The sequence below is a fragment of the Chenopodium quinoa genome, unplaced genomic scaffold (genome assembly GCF_001683475.1).
Source record: "Chenopodium quinoa cultivar QQ74 unplaced genomic scaffold, ASM168347v1, whole genome shotgun sequence".
Taxonomy (NCBI): domain Eukaryota; kingdom Viridiplantae; phylum Streptophyta; class Magnoliopsida; order Caryophyllales; family Amaranthaceae; genus Chenopodium; species Chenopodium quinoa.
In genome coordinates this window covers 1,545,803-1,565,303 of record NW_018742577.1, presented here as the reverse complement: position 1 = coordinate 1,565,303, position 19,501 = coordinate 1,545,803, and the positions used below count along the sequence as shown (strand labels likewise).

Here is a 19,501-nt window from a genome sequence, read left to right as displayed (position 1 = left end):
AGTCGTATTAGATGTATCATAGATGTTTTCCTAAAAAAAAAAATGATGTATCATAGATCGATGTACTATACAAACATACACAAAATTTTTTGAAACCAAACTAACTTCTAACCTACCTCTATCGAATAATAGGATTAATGGGATCATCATACCACTTTAGTCTATAAGACACCATGACTTAAAAAAAAATAAAGATCATAAAAAAAACTACTTTGTACATAATTAACTCCAATATAACCTAAAGCATATAGTAGTAAAGCTCGATTTTTACTCTTAAAGCAAATATCTACTGTGGTAGGAAGGGTATGAAGCAAAAAAAAGATGTTAAGAGTGGTGCCTAAATTTATACTGCTAATTATCCAATTAATATAATGTATGATTCCATTAATTTTTAATATGGGAAAAGTGTTACAGTAGGCATAGGATTTTAGTTACTCCGTATTTATTAGTGCCATTAACTATATTTGTAATATAATATAATTAATGATAAATATTAACCTATCAAGACTTTTATATTTAATCAAGTTTATTAAATAGCGTGTAAATGAAGTAGAATTCGGCTTAATAACAGAGAAAGAAGTTAAAACGCTTAAGTTTATGAAAATTACCAATGAAATCTATTTGGTAGTATGGACGGCCTCGTGGCCTCTATGATTCTTTTGTAATTCGGTGGTGTTTTCTATACATACGACGACATATAATATTTGAAATATTGGTATTTCATCGAAAATAAAACGCTTAATCAACAATTTTATCCTTAAACTATATCCAAATTTTATTGAATGTAAAACTCTAAACTAACTTTTTTATTTTACAAAATCTATTTAAATCTATGCAATGTTTTTATCCTACGTGTCATACTAATAATTAATTGTTGTATACGTGACGCGAAACTTGGCAAAAAGTTGAAACGCCAAGTGTCGCTGTCTCGTGGCCTGACTAAAAGTTTAACTTTATATATATTAATTATATGATTAGACTACATTAGAGAATGTTAATTAGTCTATACAAATAGTAGGTTGTTTGACTTTCCTCTTACAAATTACTATAGCCCCAATGCCCTAAAAGGTAAACACATATTGCGTGCCTTTTAATTATGTTAAAGAGCCAACTCAACCAAAAGCTTAAACTTATGGTTGAGGTCCAGGAATATGTTTTATACTCTATCAAAATAAGTACTACGTAATAAAGATTCTTACTGGCTTGCATTTCACCAAAGTTTAAGCATTCTAGCTTGTATAATATGGATTTGCTAAAGTAGTTGCTTTATTATATTCGTTTTATTAATGTATCGCCTAAAATGCTTCTAAAAGTGACAGACAATATATATAAATAAACCAACTTGATTATTCATATGACTCCAAACCACACTTGATTTTAGAATTTGTTTCTAAAACTCCAAAAATTCCCTCAAACCCAAAATTCCAATCATGACATCCTCGAAAATGGATGAAGAGCTGAGAAATGCAGCAGTGAGAGGAGATGTAGACTTCCTTAAACATTGTGTTGAATCCAATAAACCCATCGAATACTACTTGACTTTCTATCCTGAGGAGGATGACCAATCTGGAAGACGCCATCATGGCAACATCTTCCACATGGCCGCAACCGAAAACCAAGAAGAGTTTATAAGAGAAGCCATGGGGATTTTACCTCAAGAAGCCAAGCACCAACTCCTTGTTCAAACAAGGGGAATAAGCAAGTGGAACCCTCTTCATGTAGCAGCCAAAGTTGGTAATATAGAGATAGTAAAGATGTTTATCGTTGTTTACCATCTCATCTTTTGGAACATGAACGACCCTTGTTTTTCGTACAACTCATTTTTTTTTTTTTTAATTTTTAAGAAGTAACATACAAGGAGGAGTTTAGGTACATCTAACATCAATATGAATCAAATAAAATCTTATTAATTACGTGATTACCTTTTTCTTTATAAAGTACTCCGTATAATTTAGTGAGAGTTAAGATATACGAATATATGTATATCAATATATATATGTATATATACATGAACACACAAATATACACACATGTGCAAAATTATAATCTTTGAAAACCTTTTTTTATTTATTACAGAAGAAATCTTTCGAGAACTACTTCAGAGAGAGCCAGAGCTAATTAAACAAAAAAAAAAAGAATGATTTAATTTGTGGGCATATTATGGTAAAATTTGGCCATTCAAAATTCTCTTAGATTGTAAGGATATCATTCAAGATGTAAATAAGATTTTCACATACTTGGTATCTTCAACGAATAATAATAATGGTGGCAATCCATTACACTACTTGGCTAGATATGCCCGGTGTACAGAAGATGCTACAAAAATTGCAGAAATGCTGATAGATATTTACAAAAAAGAATCACCAAGCCTTTCAAATAATCAACATCCTTGGTTAGTGAAGAACATTGATGGAGATACACCTTTGTCATTGGCCATAGCCCAGAAGAATGTAAATCTGGCAATATATTTGTTGTCAGTGGATGAAAATGTAGTTATCGAAAGTAAGAAGAATGTTCTATTCTTGGCTGTCGAGGTTCAATGTCATACACTTGCCGAAGATAATCGATAACAAAGGTTGGACTCAACTTCTTACGAATCATCAAAAGCTCAATATCTTGCATCTTGCTCCATTATGCACAGGTGAGTCCACGATCTATTTATCTTTCTTTTTTACCTTTCACTTATATCATTATTATTGATATATAATAGATAAAAAAATATGGATATCTCTTTAGTTTTCTCTTTCTCATCTTTACTATCCTCTAAAACCTAGAGCAATGCAAAGAAATAAAACGTTTTTGTCATGATTTATCCATCTTAAGTTGACATGGTGCAGCTATATAATTTACACACTATATAATCTATAATTTATACTACTCCCTCCGCCCGTAATTATCTGCAACATTTACCTAAAATGGGTGCTCTTCTACAACAAAAATTTTTCTTTTCTTTTTTGGTAATATTTAACTATCAATTACCCAATATTACCCACTTTTTTGGTTAGTGGTCCCCTTCACAACCTATTACCCACTAACTAAAACCCACTCAAAACAAAATTAAGTGGGACAACTCCTTTTCCCTCCATTTTCAACCTTAATTAAACCCATTAAAACTCAATTAAAACTCCCCTAAAAGTTTTGCCTAGGATTCCGCAAATATGTTCTTTGGTGCATATAATCCTAGGCAGAGGGAGTAAATTAATCAATTAAGTTATCCAAAATGTATACGTGTTGCATCTATAACAAAAAAACTTCCGACCAAAAAATATTTGGGATATTCTCAATGAACCCCCAACTTCTGCTATGCACCAATGATAACCCCCTTTTTTGGATTATACAAAATGACCTTAGTTAAAAATTTCATCCCACTTATAACCTTATTTCATTAAATATTAACTATGGTTAAATTTATATTTTTTTTTTTATAAAAAGAAAAATTTTAAAAATTAATCCCAACCCCCAAATCCCCCATTGATTTTGGCCAACCCAGCCCCCTCCCCCCCTTTCCAACCGCAACCATCCCCTGCTACCTCTTCCGTTTCGGCTTGGTTGTTCAATGATCATCATCACCATCAATCCCCACCATTAATCCATTACCACCATAAAATCGTGACCGTTAGACTTAAGGAGCCGGTTTCGGATCCCGGGGTCATTTTCAACAGGGGAAAGGGAAGAGGGTTCGTTTTTTGGCAGGGGGAGATAGGGGTGTTTTACAGGATAGGGAAGGGAGGGGGATGTTTTCGGGGGAGTGGGAATGCTAATCGGCGATTTTAGGGGTTGGGGGAACGGTGGGACTACGTTCTGGCAGGCGGGGTAGGGAAGAGGTGTTTAGTTGGGAGTGTTTCCGGGGTGGTAAATGGGATGAGGTTGACTTTTTTTTTTAGTTTTAGTTGTTTTTAATATATATATATATTCTTTCAAAGTTAATCGTAACTAGTTTTTTTTAAAATAAATAACACTCTTAATGTCATATGTGAGATAAATTTCTTAATTAGGGTCATTTTGTATAATCCAAAAAAAAAAGGTTACCGTTGGTGCGTAGCAGAAGTTGGGGGTTACTATTGAGAATATCCCAAAATATTTTTTTTCTTACAAAAATAACATGATAGAAACAAAATTAGTTAATACAAATTTTACTTACAGTAATTTATAAAAATAATTTTTGCCCTTGTAAATACACATTCAAGCATGCTCAAGGAACTAATGTCTTTATATTTATGATAATTTGTGAGGAGAAATAGAGTCATTTAAAATCTATTTAAATATGTTAATTTTTTTTCCTTTGTATTCTTAGTCGCAAAAAAATTCAAATAGAACGAACAAAAAATATAGAGAATATCATCCAAATATTAATTTTTAATATTTTTTACTTATTACTCTGTCAATGTTTTATAAGTGACGCATTTCCCTAAAAACCTCTGTTTTTTAAATGACACGCTTTCCCTTTATCGGAAACTTTCTAATATTTTAATACTTCCCACTCATTAATATCCTGTTTGGTTTATCCAGGAAGTTAATTTTTATGAGTAATCATGTTTCATGGGATGTTACTTTCCACTTCCAAATCCTAGGAATTTTGGTATTCTTGTTTAAATTGGTTATAAATCAAAAGAGTTTGAAATTCCCTAGCCTCGAATTTTGATTGACCAAAGGGGACCATGGTAGTATATTTATGAGAAATTCTAATTTCGATCCTATGATTTTTTACTTCCTTCACTTTACTACTATGTTTTTTTATTTTTATTTTTTACAGATACTTTACTACTATGTTGTTATCAAACAAACACCCCCATTTGCATATTATCATAAATTTTGATCTATTTTCCTCAATTTCAAAGATTAACCAAATAAGCACTCTTGAGTCTTGAACTGTGCTCGGATAAAATAACAAATACAGAGTAAAATGTTTCATCTCATAATAAAAAGCGAAATAATGAAGTTTTTAATTAACAAATTATACGAGAATATATATAAATAAATGAAAAAAATTGGGTGAGTCCAACATATCTTACATTAATAATATAATATATGACATTAATAATTTAATATCTAACATTAATAATCGAATAAACTAATGTCACATATTAGATTACAATTGTCAGATATTAGATTACTAATGTTAATTTACTATTGTTAGATATTAGATTGTTAATGTCATATACTAGATTATTAATTAATGTCATATATTAAATTTCTCATATTAGATATTAGATTATTAATGTCAAACATTAGATTATTAATGTTGATATTAGATTATTAATGTCAGATGTATTAGACTCACGACGAGTCCGGTCTCACGCAAAACTTTTCCTAAAATAAAAAAAAGTAGCCAATTATCTATTTAATTGTACCATGTCGATTGACTTTACACATAATTCATCGTGCACAACTTTGCAATTACTAATAACTTTAACTATTCATAGTTTAAATTTATTAAAAGTTGAATTATAAATACTACCTCCATTTTTATATCTTTTTACTCTTGATTTATCCCTTTATTGTAAGAAAAATACTCACTTTTATACCTCTATACGACTATACCCCCTACATGGTCCAAATTTTTTACAATTGTTACATTTCAACTTTTGACATTATTTATGTAACATAAGTTAGCTAAAAACGAACATAATCATGTGTGATCAATTTTAGTTTTGTTTTCGATTTGTAGTTTCAAAAACCAACTTTTTATGAATAATTTTAATAATAATTCATTAAAGATACTACGGTTGAATTAATGCATTGAAAAATGTGTTAACTTAAAAAGTACAAAGGAAGTAAAATACACAATAAAATTAGGCTTCTTTTACGTATATTGTTTATTTATGAATGATTGTATAAAAAATATTAAATAACAATACTTCTTTACAAGCAGAAAACTTTTGTGCACAACTAATGGAAAGACATCCAGAATTAATCAAAGGAGTAGATAAAGAAGGATCTACAATAGTTCATAGTTGGATAAAAAGTGACAAAGAATGGCTATTTAAATTCATATTGGAGAGCAAGTGGAAAGATCAGTTTGTAAAACTTTTTGATGTTAAGGATTACAATTATCAAAACAATCCTTTTCATGTTGCTGCAACAACCACTCATGAAACAACAAACCAGATTGTACCACTCCTTGTAGAAGCTTACAAAAAAACCAAACTTATTTGGAGCGTAAATGATATCAATCAATTGCCATGGTTTGAAAAGAATAAAGAAAAGGAAGGAGCTCTACACTTGGCATTACGCAACAAACGTGAAGATCTTGCACTTTACATATTGGCACTACTCCGGCATGATCAATCTATAAATAAACTGCTAGATTATTACAAGCCAGAGCATTCTACTTTGTTTCTTGCTATACAAAACAATTGCTCTGATGTAGCCAAAGCCATATTGGGAAATTTGGATAAGAGAAGCAGGACCAAATATCTAGAAGATTCCTGGACTGGTCAGAATATATTGCATCTTGCTACAAGCTTAACAGGTATGATTTGTTCCACTCTAGTAGTAATCACTTAAATTGAAAGGGTATTTTTTCCCCTACGTTGTAGAAATTTTTTAACACATAGCTTGACTAAGAAAGTAATGTAAACTTGTAAAGTACTTAGAGATTTTGTTTGGTCTGAGGACGGTGGGAATATTTTCTTCTAATTTTTGGTGAATAAATGGAAGCAGATGTAAGCTTTGGGACATGGTTAGTAGATATAGCACCAGAATTCATCACCCAAAAAGATGAAAATGGACAATCACCTTGGGATAAAGCGTATGAACTTGGTCATGCATGGTTTATAAAAGCGGTTTTGGAAAAAGATTCATCCGTGTTCAGTAGGGAACCCCTGGCTTGGACAAAAGCTTGTGAAAAAGGTAATGTCCCAGCTCTTCATGCCTTCATCAACCATAATCCAGGAGCGTTTCGAGATCTTTGTATTGAAAATAAGGATTCTCCTTTACATCATATAAAACTGTCAAGTTTAACAGACTATGAAGAGTTTCTTTTCGAGATTCCACGCATGAAGGATCTAATTAATCTTCAAGATTCTCAAGGTGTAACACCTTTACACAAAGCAATACAAGATGACAACTTATTCTTGACTGAAACTTTACTCAGCATCGATAAGATAATTGTGCCATAGATCTATTGGCTCAAAAATGCGTTGACAACCAAGCATGGGTATGATTTCTTTCCAATAAAATTTCCAATTTAAGATTCATTTTATTAACTGTTTATATATATATGATGCTTCTTTAATGCAAAAAATAAAAAAAAATAAATGCTCTTTTGTACCATTTCGTTTTCCTTAAAACACAAAAAGATAAGATCTGTTCGAGCTTTGGATATATTGAACACAACTTTTATTGAATCAATTATATTGGAAATAATATATGTGGACTAGCATACACGAAGGTTTTTTTTTTTGTGTGTCATATAGTTTGGAAGCTAGAAGTGAAGTTCAATTATGAATCATTGTAGGACCAAATGTCCAAGAGAATTGGGCTTGATCCAATGATTAAAACGACATACTTTCAACCTAAGACAAATTTGTTGGATGTGCGAAATTCTTTGTTTGTGGTAGCTGCCTTATTAGCTACCATTACATTCACTGCTGGATTCACTCTCCCTGGTGGATTTACTCAAGATAACGGGGAAGCAATTTTGGCAAAGAAAGCAGCTTTTTTGGTGTTTTTGGTATCTAATACACTAGCCCTATCTTTTTCAATGTTGGTGTTGATTTGTCTCATATGGTCCATGGTCTTTGATTCTAGTTAATCATTGAAATTGATTGATCGAAGTATGGTGTTTCTCCGTTTAGCGCTAAATTTCACATTATTGACGTTTATGACGGGAGTCTATATTGTCATAGCCCCAAAGTCATTATGGGCTGCTATTCTCATTATTGTCATCGTGAGCTTTCTCATTGGAATATCTATCAACAAGGATCTCTTGTACAATGCTCTAGAGTATCTTGACAAGTTTCCTTCTCCGAGTAAGAAGTGCATAGATCGACTTCGTCTGATGGAATTGGTAAGCTTTTTATTTGTTAAATAACTTATACTTTGTATTAATTATTTCTTCTATCTTGAAAGTAATAATCTCATTTAAATTATAAACTTTGGTTAGGCTAATGTGTGGATTCTACCATAAACGAACATTAGAGTTTGAAATGGCGTGAAAAATACAAACACATAAATACACAATAGTGTTAGTGTAATTTGAGCTCTGAAACTCTTGTATTTGTGCACTTAATAAGTTCATAGAAAAATTAGCTATTAAAATAATAATAATAAAAATACAGGAGAAAGAGAAAATAGAAGGTAAGCTAAATTAGCTAATGCATACACGTCTAATACTTAAATCAATGTTTGGATTGCAGGGGTGCGCCCCTAACGGAGCTCGTGCTTAGTTTTTGATACTGGAGTTCAAAATAAGGTCCCCGATTGATTTACGGAGTACTGTATAGAACTAAGTTCACTTCATGTTACATTTATACAGAGTAGAATGAAGTGCTCGAGAAAAAAGGGAAATAAAATTCAAGTGTGTGTTATTTGTTGTAAAATTTATACATGAGTACAATATTATTAATGTCAATTATTTAATTCAAGCGATTGTAACTTTTTTTTCCCTCCTTACCTTTAGAAAAATTTAAGATACTTTTATAAATGGTGTTTAGATAATTATATTCTTTAAAATGGTTATTTACTTATTTGTCTTCATTAATGTTAATTGTCTCTTTTTATTTGTATCGAATACTGTGCATATATTTATATACCTAGATATAGTAGTATAAATTTACATTACAAATTTTCATGTGGCTGGTCACACGGTGTGGTTGGAGTTATTCGGTCATGAGTTACTTAATCGGTCAAGATTTACCCGATTAAGGGTTACTCGGTAGGTCAAGGGTTGTATGGCTAGGGTTAATCGGTTGGTCATGAGTTACTCGCTCGGTCACCCGGTCAGTACTACGCTTATTTGGTGTGACAAATCACATCGTGCAACAAACTAAAACATACCAAAACACTGATTGGGTAACTCATGACCGACCGAGTAATATCTAATCGAGTAATTATTGACCGATTGAGTAACACCTAAGCAAATAAATTCTGACCGTGTAACCCGTAATCGACCAAGTAACTCTAATCGAGTAACTTCGGCCATACCGGGTCTTCGTGTGCTACGCATAAACACATAATAAATCAAACCATTTGTGTATTTACATATTTTCCCTCAATGTTGTCAAATCTATTATTTGCAGTCTAGAGTAACTATAGCGCACTACCAGGTATGGGCTCATAGTTGTCCATACCACAATATAATTTTTTTTTCCCTTTTCTTTTCCTTTCCTCTTCATCTTCTTCCTCCCTTAAACTTTTAAAACTCTTTCCCTACCTCCATGGATAGCTCCCATTGCTGGCCAAACGAGATTTAAATAGAGTGGTCTGAAACATAGGCCCAAGTATTAGCACCCTATTTTTGGTCTGAAATGCGGCCTAACCCAATTGGGGGGGGGGGGTTTGGGGTTGGTAAGGAAAAGGGTCATACTGGGCCAGAACCTATCACGAGTTCTCTTGATTCGAATTATCGGGCTAGACACTTTGAAAGTAAATATGCAATTTAGATAGAGTGGTCTTGCTACTGTATGATTTTATTCCAATATACGAAGTATATGAATAATTAAAAAAGATGTTAATTAGTTATTTCCTCCATAAACACCATATAAAGGAGGTTAAAGAAACATTAAGAAGCTCAGATCATTACAAAAGGGATATAACTTCTACCATGCATGCATTAAACAATGCAAGTCATAGAATCCAAGAAAATACCATGAGAAAACCATAAAGAGGTAAATAATTAAGACCTTTTAAAACCATTAATCCAACATATACAACCAATTGTACCATGTAGCGCAATGAAGATTTTGATAGTTCTACAATTATAGAGAGGGAGAGGGAGTTGGGATTTTGTCCATATAAATATATAATCCTATAAAAAAAATAGAAAAAAAAAAAAAAAAGCTGTCCATTAAAAGATATATATGTAAAAAAATGTTGTCCATATGAAATCAAAAAGATAATGCCAATGGATCGGCCTGACCTTAAACCCTTTGCATTTTGGCCTCCACCCACTTTATTTGCATGTGAGAATTTTATTTTTATAATTTCTCGGAGATATAAACTATATGGCATAATATTTTTGTGCATTATCATAATAAATAGGGCAAAGATTATTAGGCTTACGCACAAAAATATTAAATGATGAAGAGATTTGCTATTCCCATCTTCTTGCTCATGACGACTACGTTGGCAGCAGGTTCATTTATGCATTTAAATCTTTTATTTAATCTTATATTATTAAATTTCTTTGAATCTTACGTTCCGGGAATTGTTAAACGACGCCCTTATTTTATCAGGTAACCCCCGTATTTAAATATAAATGGACAAATATACCCTCGTGTGTACTCCACATTTTTCTTCCCTGGCCTCTAACTCAATCGTACATTTTCTCCTCTTAACAAACCACCAACCGACCGAGGGCAAGGTCAACGAACACATCGATGGAATTAAAGTCTTTTTTTTTGTGGAGGTCAAACGCCTAAATTAATCAAAACTCTAGGGGAGAAACGCCTATAATCTTCAAAAGTCCCTAGGAGATTCAAAAATTCTAGGTGTTTCCACCTGTAGAATTTTTCAGTTTTTTTGCGTTTTTTGTTTTTATCATAACTTTTGATATAGAACTCAAATTAAGACAAATAATATATCATTGGAAAGCTCTAGAAGTCTATTTTCTAACCCAATTAGAATCATATCAATATCATTTTTAGATCTGAAGATATGGCTACAATACTAAGTTTGGTCCAAAACCAACACCCTTACACTATTTTGATCATATCTTAAGATCTAGAAATGATATTAACTTGATCCGAATTGGGTTAAAAAGTAGACTTCCAGATATTTAGATAGAGTGGTCTGAAATATAGGCCCAAGTATTAGCACCCTATTTTTGGTCTGAAATGTGGCCTAACCCAATTGAGGGGGGGGGGTTGGGGTTGGTAAGGAAAAGGATCATACTGGGCCAGAATCTATCATGAGTCCTCTTGATTCGAATTAGCAGGCTAGACACTTTAAAAGTAAATATGCAATTTAGATAGAGTGGTCTTGCTACTGTATGATATTATTCCAATATACGAAGTATATGAATAATCAAAAAAGATGTTAATGTAGTTATTTCCTCCATAAACACCATATAAAGGAGGTTAAAGAAACATTAAGAAGCTCAGATCATTACAAAAGGGATATAACTTCTACCATGCATGCATTAAACAATGCAAGTCATAGAATCCAAGAAAATACCATGAGAAAACCATAAAGAGGTAAATAATTAAGACCTTTTAAAATCATTAATCCAACATATTCAACCAGTTGTACCATGTAGTGCAATGAAGATTTTAATAGTTCTACAATTATAGAGAGGGAGAGGGAGTTGAAATTTTGTCCATATAAATATATAATCCTATAAAAAAAATAAAAAAAATTAAGAAAATGTTGTCCATTAAAAGATATATATGTAAAAAAATGTTGTCCATATGAAATCAAAAAGATAATGCCAATGGATCGGCCTGACCTTAAACTCTTTGGCGTGACATAAGTACTTAGCTTGTAACGGCACATCCCACATACCCAACTCTAGCTATAATTAACCCTTGTAAATTTCTCTCATTTTTATTCTTGGCCACACAATGACGTCCTCAATACATGAAAGTCATAGGATTTTGTTAGAAGACTAGCCAAGTCTTTTTACGGAGTAAAAAATTAATGGGATAACATATAATTATGTACAATGCAATTTTTTTATCGCAAATATTTTAATATCATAGTAGTCAAAACAACAACAATGTATTACTCCATAATGTATTCACAGAAACGAATCAAACTATATCTCATATGACAATGTTTTACAAAGATGAACTTATAATACTCCTCTTATTGTTAATATCATAAGATTCTGGCTAAGGTGAAAGATCATTGTGAAACCGAGGCCAGGAGTATTCCCTTTGTTCTATAATAATTAATTAAGTTAAATTTAGTACACATGTCAATACTGATTTGATCTTAATTTTCAATCAAATATTTTTAAAATTGATATTAAGAAAACTATATATTTACACCTAGTTTGTATAAAACAAAATGATGAAAAATTGTTTTTACTACGTTTCAAGGGGATAAAAATTTATAGTAAAAGTTAATATGTAGTATAATAAAAAAAAAGTTAAAACGTTAATTATTTTGAAATGAAGGGGGTAATATTTTGCATTATAAATATGGCAAAATTTGTTTGCCATATAATACAACTCTCAAGGTTATATTTACAAATAAAAACACTATCACAATGGAGAGATTGAATATCCTTGCCATCTTTTTGCTCTTGACAACTACTTTGGCAGGTTCAATTATATTCATTTATGCCTAAAACTTAATGTTTACTTTTTCATACAATATTGTTTGAAGTATTTGGTATTTTATCATCAGTTATATCATACAATATCTTGCTTGTTTTGGGTACAATTTAATTTTTTCTGAGATTCATTGTATTAATAATGTATTTTCTAAGTCATTATACTTTGGCAGTTTGATTCCTGGTTAAATTTGTTAACCAACTAAATTTAACTAGGAATCAAACTGCCAAACTAAATTAACACTATTTAACATTAGTCTTTTTATTTTTGGTTTTAATTATTGTTTAAGTAATAATAAATGAATTTAGTAATATATTATAGAAATAAACAAATTTGAAAAAGCGTTAAGAACATAAGTATATTATCTACTTACATTTACATATTTACAATAACATGTATTAGTGTAACTAATTAATTTTTATTATATGGATTTGCATGTAGTGCCAACATGGGGAAGGATAGAAAAAACCAAAAACGAGAAACAAGAAATACTAGATGAGGTGATGAAGATGGAAATGGGACAAAACTTTAAGGCTATACCGGTGGTTGTAAAAGAAGAAGTGGTGGCGGTAGTGGAGGAGCCACCAAAGACGGCGAGGTTGCGCGGTTGCGCCGGAGTGGGTGAAAATTGTGTATATGTCTCATGCTGTCCGACTAGCAGTGCTGGAAATCGTGTCATATGTTCTGCAGGTCTATACAATGCAGTTTGTGTAGAAATCTTTCCTCCTCCTGATTGGCCTGAGATGATCAGAAGATCTCTAAGAATATAATTAATTAATGTGGTTTGTTTGAAATAAAATAAATATGCTTGCAGTTTGTGATTTAAAAAAAAATGAAAGTTAATTTTAAATTAGCTTTTACTAAGCAATTGGAAGCAAAACTGCAAGAGAGCTGTTTTAATTTGTGTGATGTTTCATATGTTTGTTATGCATGGTTGTTATATACATGTATATGCAACCTACAAATGCATACCAACTCTTTATCTTTGTGGATTATGAATAAAAGTGGATCATGTATGAGTTTTATGTTGTTAGAGAAATCTTTGGATGTTAATAAACATTATTATATATTTTCTGCGTGCAACCTCATTTAGTTTTTGAAATTAAATAATTTTACGTTTGTTAAAACATACACAGAGAAAAAACAAATGTACGTACAAATATTATACATTTATTATAAAGTTGGCCTATAATAACCAAAAGTCGTAGCCTCGTTATAATTAAAAATTTCCTCCAATTTAAATAAAGTTATCTAGATATGCATTATTGATAAAGCTACATTATCACTTTTTCACAATTTTCAGTTCCCCTTTGAACCCCACGCAAATGTTAAATTAACCTCAAGAAGACTCCTGAACATATTGGATCAAAAGCAAAACAAATTTTTCTAAATATGATTCAAGTCAAGCTCACTGCTCAGATAAGTAAGTTCTTGTTTTGTCCTTTAGCAAGCTTTTATATCTATCATTCTTCTTCAAAAAGGAAGTATGGGGCAGGCTTAATAAGTCTTTTTAAAAAAAAGGAAAAATTGCATTAAATAATACGAACTCTGCTCCGTCCGCTAAAAACAAGTTGAACTTTTGTTTATTTCAAAATAATACGAACTTTGGGGGGTGTCCGCTTTAAACAATTTATTTTACCTCCAACCTGAATAACCGGTTAAAATTTTCAATAAATTTGTTTAATAATTTAATTAACTCTTAATTAAAACTTTAATTATGGTTAATTAATAATTAAAATAATTAAAATCTTAAAAAAAAAAAAATACCCACCTCCACCACCAGCCACCCTTTCCTCTTCCCCGGCGACCTTCCCCTTCCCCGGCAACCTGTCAACCCAGCCCTCGGCGCCGGTCCTCCTCCCTTGAACCACCAATCCCCTCCCCAAAACCCTTCTCCCTCGCCGACGCCTAGCTTTCCCACCACAACCACCCAGCCAACCTTCGTCGCAGCATTAGTGGCTGGGAATAAGGGGCAGCGAGGGATTTCGTGGTTAATTGACGGGATCGAAGGGCGTAGTTTCGTGGCTAAGGAAGGTGAGAGAGGATGGTTTCAAGGCTGGGCAAGGTGCGGCAATTTCGATGGCTGGCTGGGAGGGGATGTGGGTGGTGTGGCTGCGCAAGGCGAGGGTATTCGTGGTGGTCATGGGAGAGTGTGGTGGCGGCAGTGGTGGAGAAAGGGAGGCATTAGTGGCTGGGAATAAGGGGCAGCGAGGGAGGGGGGTCGACGCCGGCGCCGGAGGAAGGAGATCTGGGCGTGGCCGGCGTCGGAGGTGGCTGGTGGGGAAGATGGTGGGTGGGGGATTTTTTAAAAAAAAAATAAAATAAAAAAATTAATAATATTTTAAAAATTAAAAACATTAAAAAAAATTTAAAAACAAATAAAATTTCAAACCAATCAAACAATGACATGTATCCATATAACCTGTTAATCAAGTTAATAACCGGTCATAACTTGTTTAAAGCGGAGTACCCCTAAAGGTCGTATTATTCTGAAATAAATAAAAGGTCAACTTGTTTTTAGCGGACGGAGCAAAGGTCGTATTATTTAATGCAATTTTTCCTAAAAAAATTAACAAAAGAGAAAAGCTATATCGAATCGAATTAGCGGGGTAGAAACTTTGAAAGTAAATGTACAATTTAGATAGAGTGACCTTGCTACTGTATGATATTTTTCCAATATACGAAGTATATGTATAATTAAAAAAGATGTTACTGTAGTTATTTCCTCCATAAACACCATATAAAGGAGGTTAAAGAAACATTAAGAAGCTCAGATCATCACAAAGAGGATATAACTTCTACCATGCATGTATTAATCAATGCAACTCATAGAATCCAAGAAAATACCATTAGAAAACCGTAAAGTGGTAAATAATTATGACATTTTAAAACCATTAATCCAACATATACAACCAGTTGTACTATGCAGCGTAATGAAAACTTTGATGGTTCTACAATTATAGAGAGGGAGAGGGAGTTGGAATTGGAGTGGAAGTGAGAGAGACAAGTTTAAATTTTATTTTTTGGCCACCATCCTCTTGTGGATTAAGATTTTATCTTAATTTTGTCCATATAAATATATAATTCTATAAAAAAAAATACAAAAATAAATGAAAAAAAATGTTGTCCATATGAAATGAAAAAGATAATGCCAATGGATCGGCCTGACCTTCAACCCTTTGCATTTTGGCCTCCACCCATTTTACTTGCATGTGAGATTTTTATTTTTCTAATTTCTCTGAGATATAAATTATATGGCATAAAATTTTTGTGCATTATCATAATAAATAGGGCAAAGATTATTAGGCTTACGCACAAAAATATTAAATAATGAAGAGATTTGCTATTCTTACCATCTTCTTGCTCATGACTACGTTAGCAGCAGGTTCATTTATGCATTTAAATCTTTTATTTCATCTTATATTATTAAATTTCTTTGAATCGTACGTCAATTAAATACTGTATCATGTATGAATAGATAATTATATTCTTCACTAACGTAGAATAATAATGTATTGATAATATTGTTATTATTAATTTGTATTATTGCTTGTGTTATTATTGTAAAATGTATAGTGCCAACATGGGGAAGGATGATAGTATATACCGAGACCAACAAGATGGAAATGCTAGAGGAACTGATGATGGTGGCGATGATGAGAGAGGAATTGAATCGTGTTTCGCCAGAGGTGATCGAAAGGGAAGAATTGGCACTAGTAGGCAGCGGAGGAGCAACCAATAAAGGGGAAGCTGCAACGTAACAAGGCGCAAGAGAGAGATGAGTTACAAGTGTGTACATGTCCCATGATGTTAATTGTCCATAACATGATGTTGGTTATAAACTTATAGAGTATGCAAGTATGATATATATATATATATATATATATATATATATATATATATATATATATATATATATATATATATATATATATATATATATATATATATATATATATATATATTAGCTGATTCAACTAACTATTTTTGTTAGTAATTTAATCAGCTGATTGTACATCATGCATATGAATACTCCGTTTTTTAATAAGGGGGATAGTGTTGATAGTCCACTTGTGAGTATTCCATATTAGAGAAAGAGGAGACATGGTTCCACTTTATAAGGTAAAGGATTTACTCTTATTATTACCAATTGGTTTTCATATGGAATCTCTTTAGCCTTGTTTGTGGGCCATACTCTTCTCCTCCTTGTTCAAATTGCCCAAACCCATTTTATACATTATCTCAAAATTTAACTTAAGCAAACAAATTATTGCGTTAAATATAACTTAGATGTTTGGGGGTACTATACACAAGTACACAACCCATCTTAACTCGACCTTGTCTTCCCTAGTGTATTTGAAAGCGTACCTTAAAGAATATTTATACTTCGTACCTTTTTCTCACAATTACTTAGTAAGAAACTAAGAATTATAGGAAAAATATACTTATATTACCTTCGTTAATATTTAGTTGCAATAAAAGATTTTTTACACTCCGTACCTTTTTCTCACAATTACTTATACTCCGTTAATATTTCTCACAATTATAGAAACTAAGAATTATAGGAAAAATATATTTATATTACCTCCGTTAATATTTATGTGCAATAAAGAAATTTTTTATATATCACAAACAATACTCAATTTTTCGTTCTTCCTCAGGATCGAAGGCAGCAGAAAGCCTTTACACAATTTTTTGTATACGACCTGCTGTACCGTGCGGCAAGGGTTACTCGGTCAGGGGTTACTCAAGTTGTCGAGGTTACTCGAGTTTCTCGGTCAGGGGTTACTCGAGTTGTCGGGGTTACTCGAGTTACTCGGTCAGGGGTTACTCGAGCTGCCGAGGTTACTCAAGCTACTTGGTCATGGGCTACTTAAGTTACTCCTGACCGAGTAACCCCTCAAGTAACCCCTGAGCGAGTAACCCCTAACCGAACTCCTTAAGTAACCCTTGACATAATTACTCGAGTAACCCTTGATCGAACTTTTTAAATAACCCCTGACCGAGTAACTCGAGTTATCCCTAACCGAGTAACTCGAGTAACCCCTAACCGAGTAACTCGAGTAATCCCTAACTGAGTAACTCGAGAAACCCTGACCGAGTAACCCCTAATCGAGTAACTCGAGTAACCCTTGACCGAGTAACTCGAGTAACCCCTAACCTAGTAACCCCTTAAGTAATCCTTACCGAGTGAACCCCTCGAGTAACCCCTGTCCGAACCCCTCAAGTAACCCCTGACCGAGTAACTCGAGTAACCCCTGACTAAATAACTCGGGTAACCCCTAACAAAATAACTCGGGTAACCCCTGCCACACGATGTGGCCTGTTGCACCAAAAAATTGTTAAAGCCTTTAATAATGCTCAATTATAAAATAAATAAATAAATAAAATATATATAAAAAAAATATAAAATAAAATAAAAGAAGAGCTCATCACTGAATTGTAGTTGTGGATAATGCTTCTATATTCGAAACAAAGATAAAATAGAAAGAAAAAAAACAATTATTACATGGCCGACTCCTATTCCACCACCTGTTAACAAAACTTCTGATTATACGCCACGATATGCATACATATTATAATAATACGAACTACAAATTTTCTTCTATCTTCTTGTTTTGAGGAAACAAATAAATATTTTCCTCAGACAAAAAGGAAACAAATTAATATGCCTACGTTGATTACTATTCTTAGAAACTCGATAATCTTAACCCCAAAATAGATCTTCAATATGAGTCGACTAGTTCAACTCGTTTCTAGCAAATCTCCACAACTTAATCCACTTCTTGCTTCTATATCTATCAAGGTATTAATTTTTTATTTTTAATCCCTTTTTGTTATCAATTTAATTACTTTGTAATTGGTTTAAGCAATACGAGTAGGATCTTTCGTTGCTATATTATTTTCTCGTATTTTATGATGACCTTTGGAATCTATAGATCAAATCAGTTAAATTGATTGGTTAAAATCTTCAGATCGACACTTGATTAAGTAATAGTCTAGAAATTTGTTTGTCTGGCTCTTTGTGACTTTTTGAGTGTACACTAAAATGTGCCGATATGATGATCCTTCTAGCTAATCAACGTACCTTAGCAAAGTATAATTTTATTTTTTTTCTTTCATTAAGATATTTTTACTCCGTTTTTATAATTGTTGTTTGAACGAATCGATTTTGAGCTACGTCTATTCGTAACAAAAGATTGTAGCTAATTTTCATCTCAAATCTAATTAACGTACTAGCTTAGTAGCTTGTAATAGGGGTGATACGTAACTTGTAACTTTACACTATGAATATGATTTTTTTTTCAACGTGGAACAAATTTTACGTCTACACATACATAATATTATGTACAGTATGAAATTTTAACATTATGTGTGCATTGTGAATCTGTGACGATTAGAAATACAGCCAACACAAAGGAGAAGGAAAGGAAGAAACGGTGTCATCATCGGAAAGAGGAGAAAGGGCGCCGTCTACGGCGGAGGTGATGCAACAATTAACCGATGAGAAGGAAAGAAGCTTGGATGAAAATTCTGATCAAGATATTGTAAGTCACAACTATGCTGATAAGGTGATCAATGATGTTGATGATGGTAATGATTATCCTGATGATGTCAACGAGAAGTACAGAGCCTCGCAGTGATAACCTTTAATTTGGACCAACTACTAAATATTTTGCATTTTTGATATACATGTGCTTTCTATTTGGATTGAGGTATGGATACCTATGGGCCCACTTTATTCGAAATATCCACATAAAAGTCTTATGTTCTCTTGTCTGAAAGTCGAAGAACTAATATAGTTGTTCTACACGCTTATGTCATTTATTTGGAGATTTTGTTGTAATAACTAGTAAAAAGAGACTATAAATACAAGTTTTTAATTAGTTGTGGCACCTCTTTTACATCCAAAACATTTAGTAGTAATCTTGTTCACTCCGAAATCTCATATTCAATGATAATCATCTTGTGCAGTTATATAGATAAAGCACTCATATTTGTTTGTATTAGCTAAATTTCATCCCATAGTTCCTCGATTTCAGGCAATTTTACAGGTCGGG

At 32.4% G+C, this 19,501-nt stretch overlaps 3 protein-coding genes across 3 annotated transcripts; all 3 read left to right on the top strand.

Moving 5' to 3' along the window:
* The first annotated feature begins 1,336 nt into the window (after positions 1 to 1,336).
* Positions 1,337 to 8,582, top strand: LOC110720914. Its single transcript, XM_021900003.1, has 5 exons — positions 1,337 to 1,734; positions 2,077 to 2,641; positions 5,873 to 6,472; positions 6,664 to 8,011; positions 8,361 to 8,582. The coding sequence occupies exons 2-4, from the start codon at positions 2,512 to 2,514 to the stop codon at positions 7,119 to 7,121; spliced, it is 1,188 nt and encodes a 395-aa protein (XP_021755695.1). The 5' UTR covers positions 1,337 to 1,734; positions 2,077 to 2,511; the 3' UTR covers positions 7,122 to 8,011; positions 8,361 to 8,582.
* Positions 8,583 to 12,339: 3,757 nt separating this feature from the next.
* Positions 12,340 to 13,473, top strand: LOC110720743. The gene is made up of 2 exons (XM_021899786.1): positions 12,340 to 12,428; positions 12,882 to 13,473. Exons 1-2 carry the CDS (start codon positions 12,374 to 12,376, stop codon positions 13,208 to 13,210), a joined length of 384 nt encoding a protein of 127 aa, XP_021755478.1. The 5' UTR covers positions 12,340 to 12,373; the 3' UTR covers positions 13,211 to 13,473.
* A 3,994-nt stretch (positions 13,474 to 17,467) lies between these two features.
* Positions 17,468 to 19,327, top strand: LOC110720913. The gene is made up of 2 exons (XM_021900002.1): positions 17,468 to 18,246; positions 18,842 to 19,327. Exons 1-2 carry the CDS (start codon positions 18,172 to 18,174, stop codon positions 19,082 to 19,084), a joined length of 318 nt encoding a protein of 105 aa, XP_021755694.1. The 5' UTR covers positions 17,468 to 18,171; the 3' UTR covers positions 19,085 to 19,327.
* Positions 19,328 to 19,501: the final 174 nt, after the last annotated feature.

Excerpts from the sequence above, each read along its gene's own strand:
- LOC110720913 (XM_021900002.1), top strand. The coding sequence starts at position 18,172 with ATGAGTCGACTAGTTCAACTCGTTTCTAGCAAATCTCCACAACTTAAT. Across the intron at positions 18,247-18,841 it reads TTGCTTCTATATCTATCAAG|AAATACAGCCAACACAAAGG; the intron begins GTATTAATTTTT and ends TGTGACGATTAG.
- LOC110720914 (XM_021900003.1), top strand. The coding sequence starts at position 2,512 with ATGTTCTATTCTTGGCTGTCGAGGTTCAATGTCATACACTTGCCGAAG. Across the intron at positions 2,642-5,872 it reads TCTTGCTCCATTATGCACAG|AAAACTTTTGTGCACAACTA; the intron begins GTGAGTCCACGA and ends CTTTACAAGCAG. Across the intron at positions 6,473-6,663 it reads TCTTGCTACAAGCTTAACAG|ATGTAAGCTTTGGGACATGG; the intron begins GTATGATTTGTT and ends AAATGGAAGCAG.
- LOC110720743 (XM_021899786.1), top strand. The coding sequence starts at position 12,374 with ATGGAGAGATTGAATATCCTTGCCATCTTTTTGCTCTTGACAACTACT. Across the intron at positions 12,429-12,881 it reads CTTGACAACTACTTTGGCAG|TGCCAACATGGGGAAGGATA; the intron begins GTTCAATTATAT and ends ATTTGCATGTAG.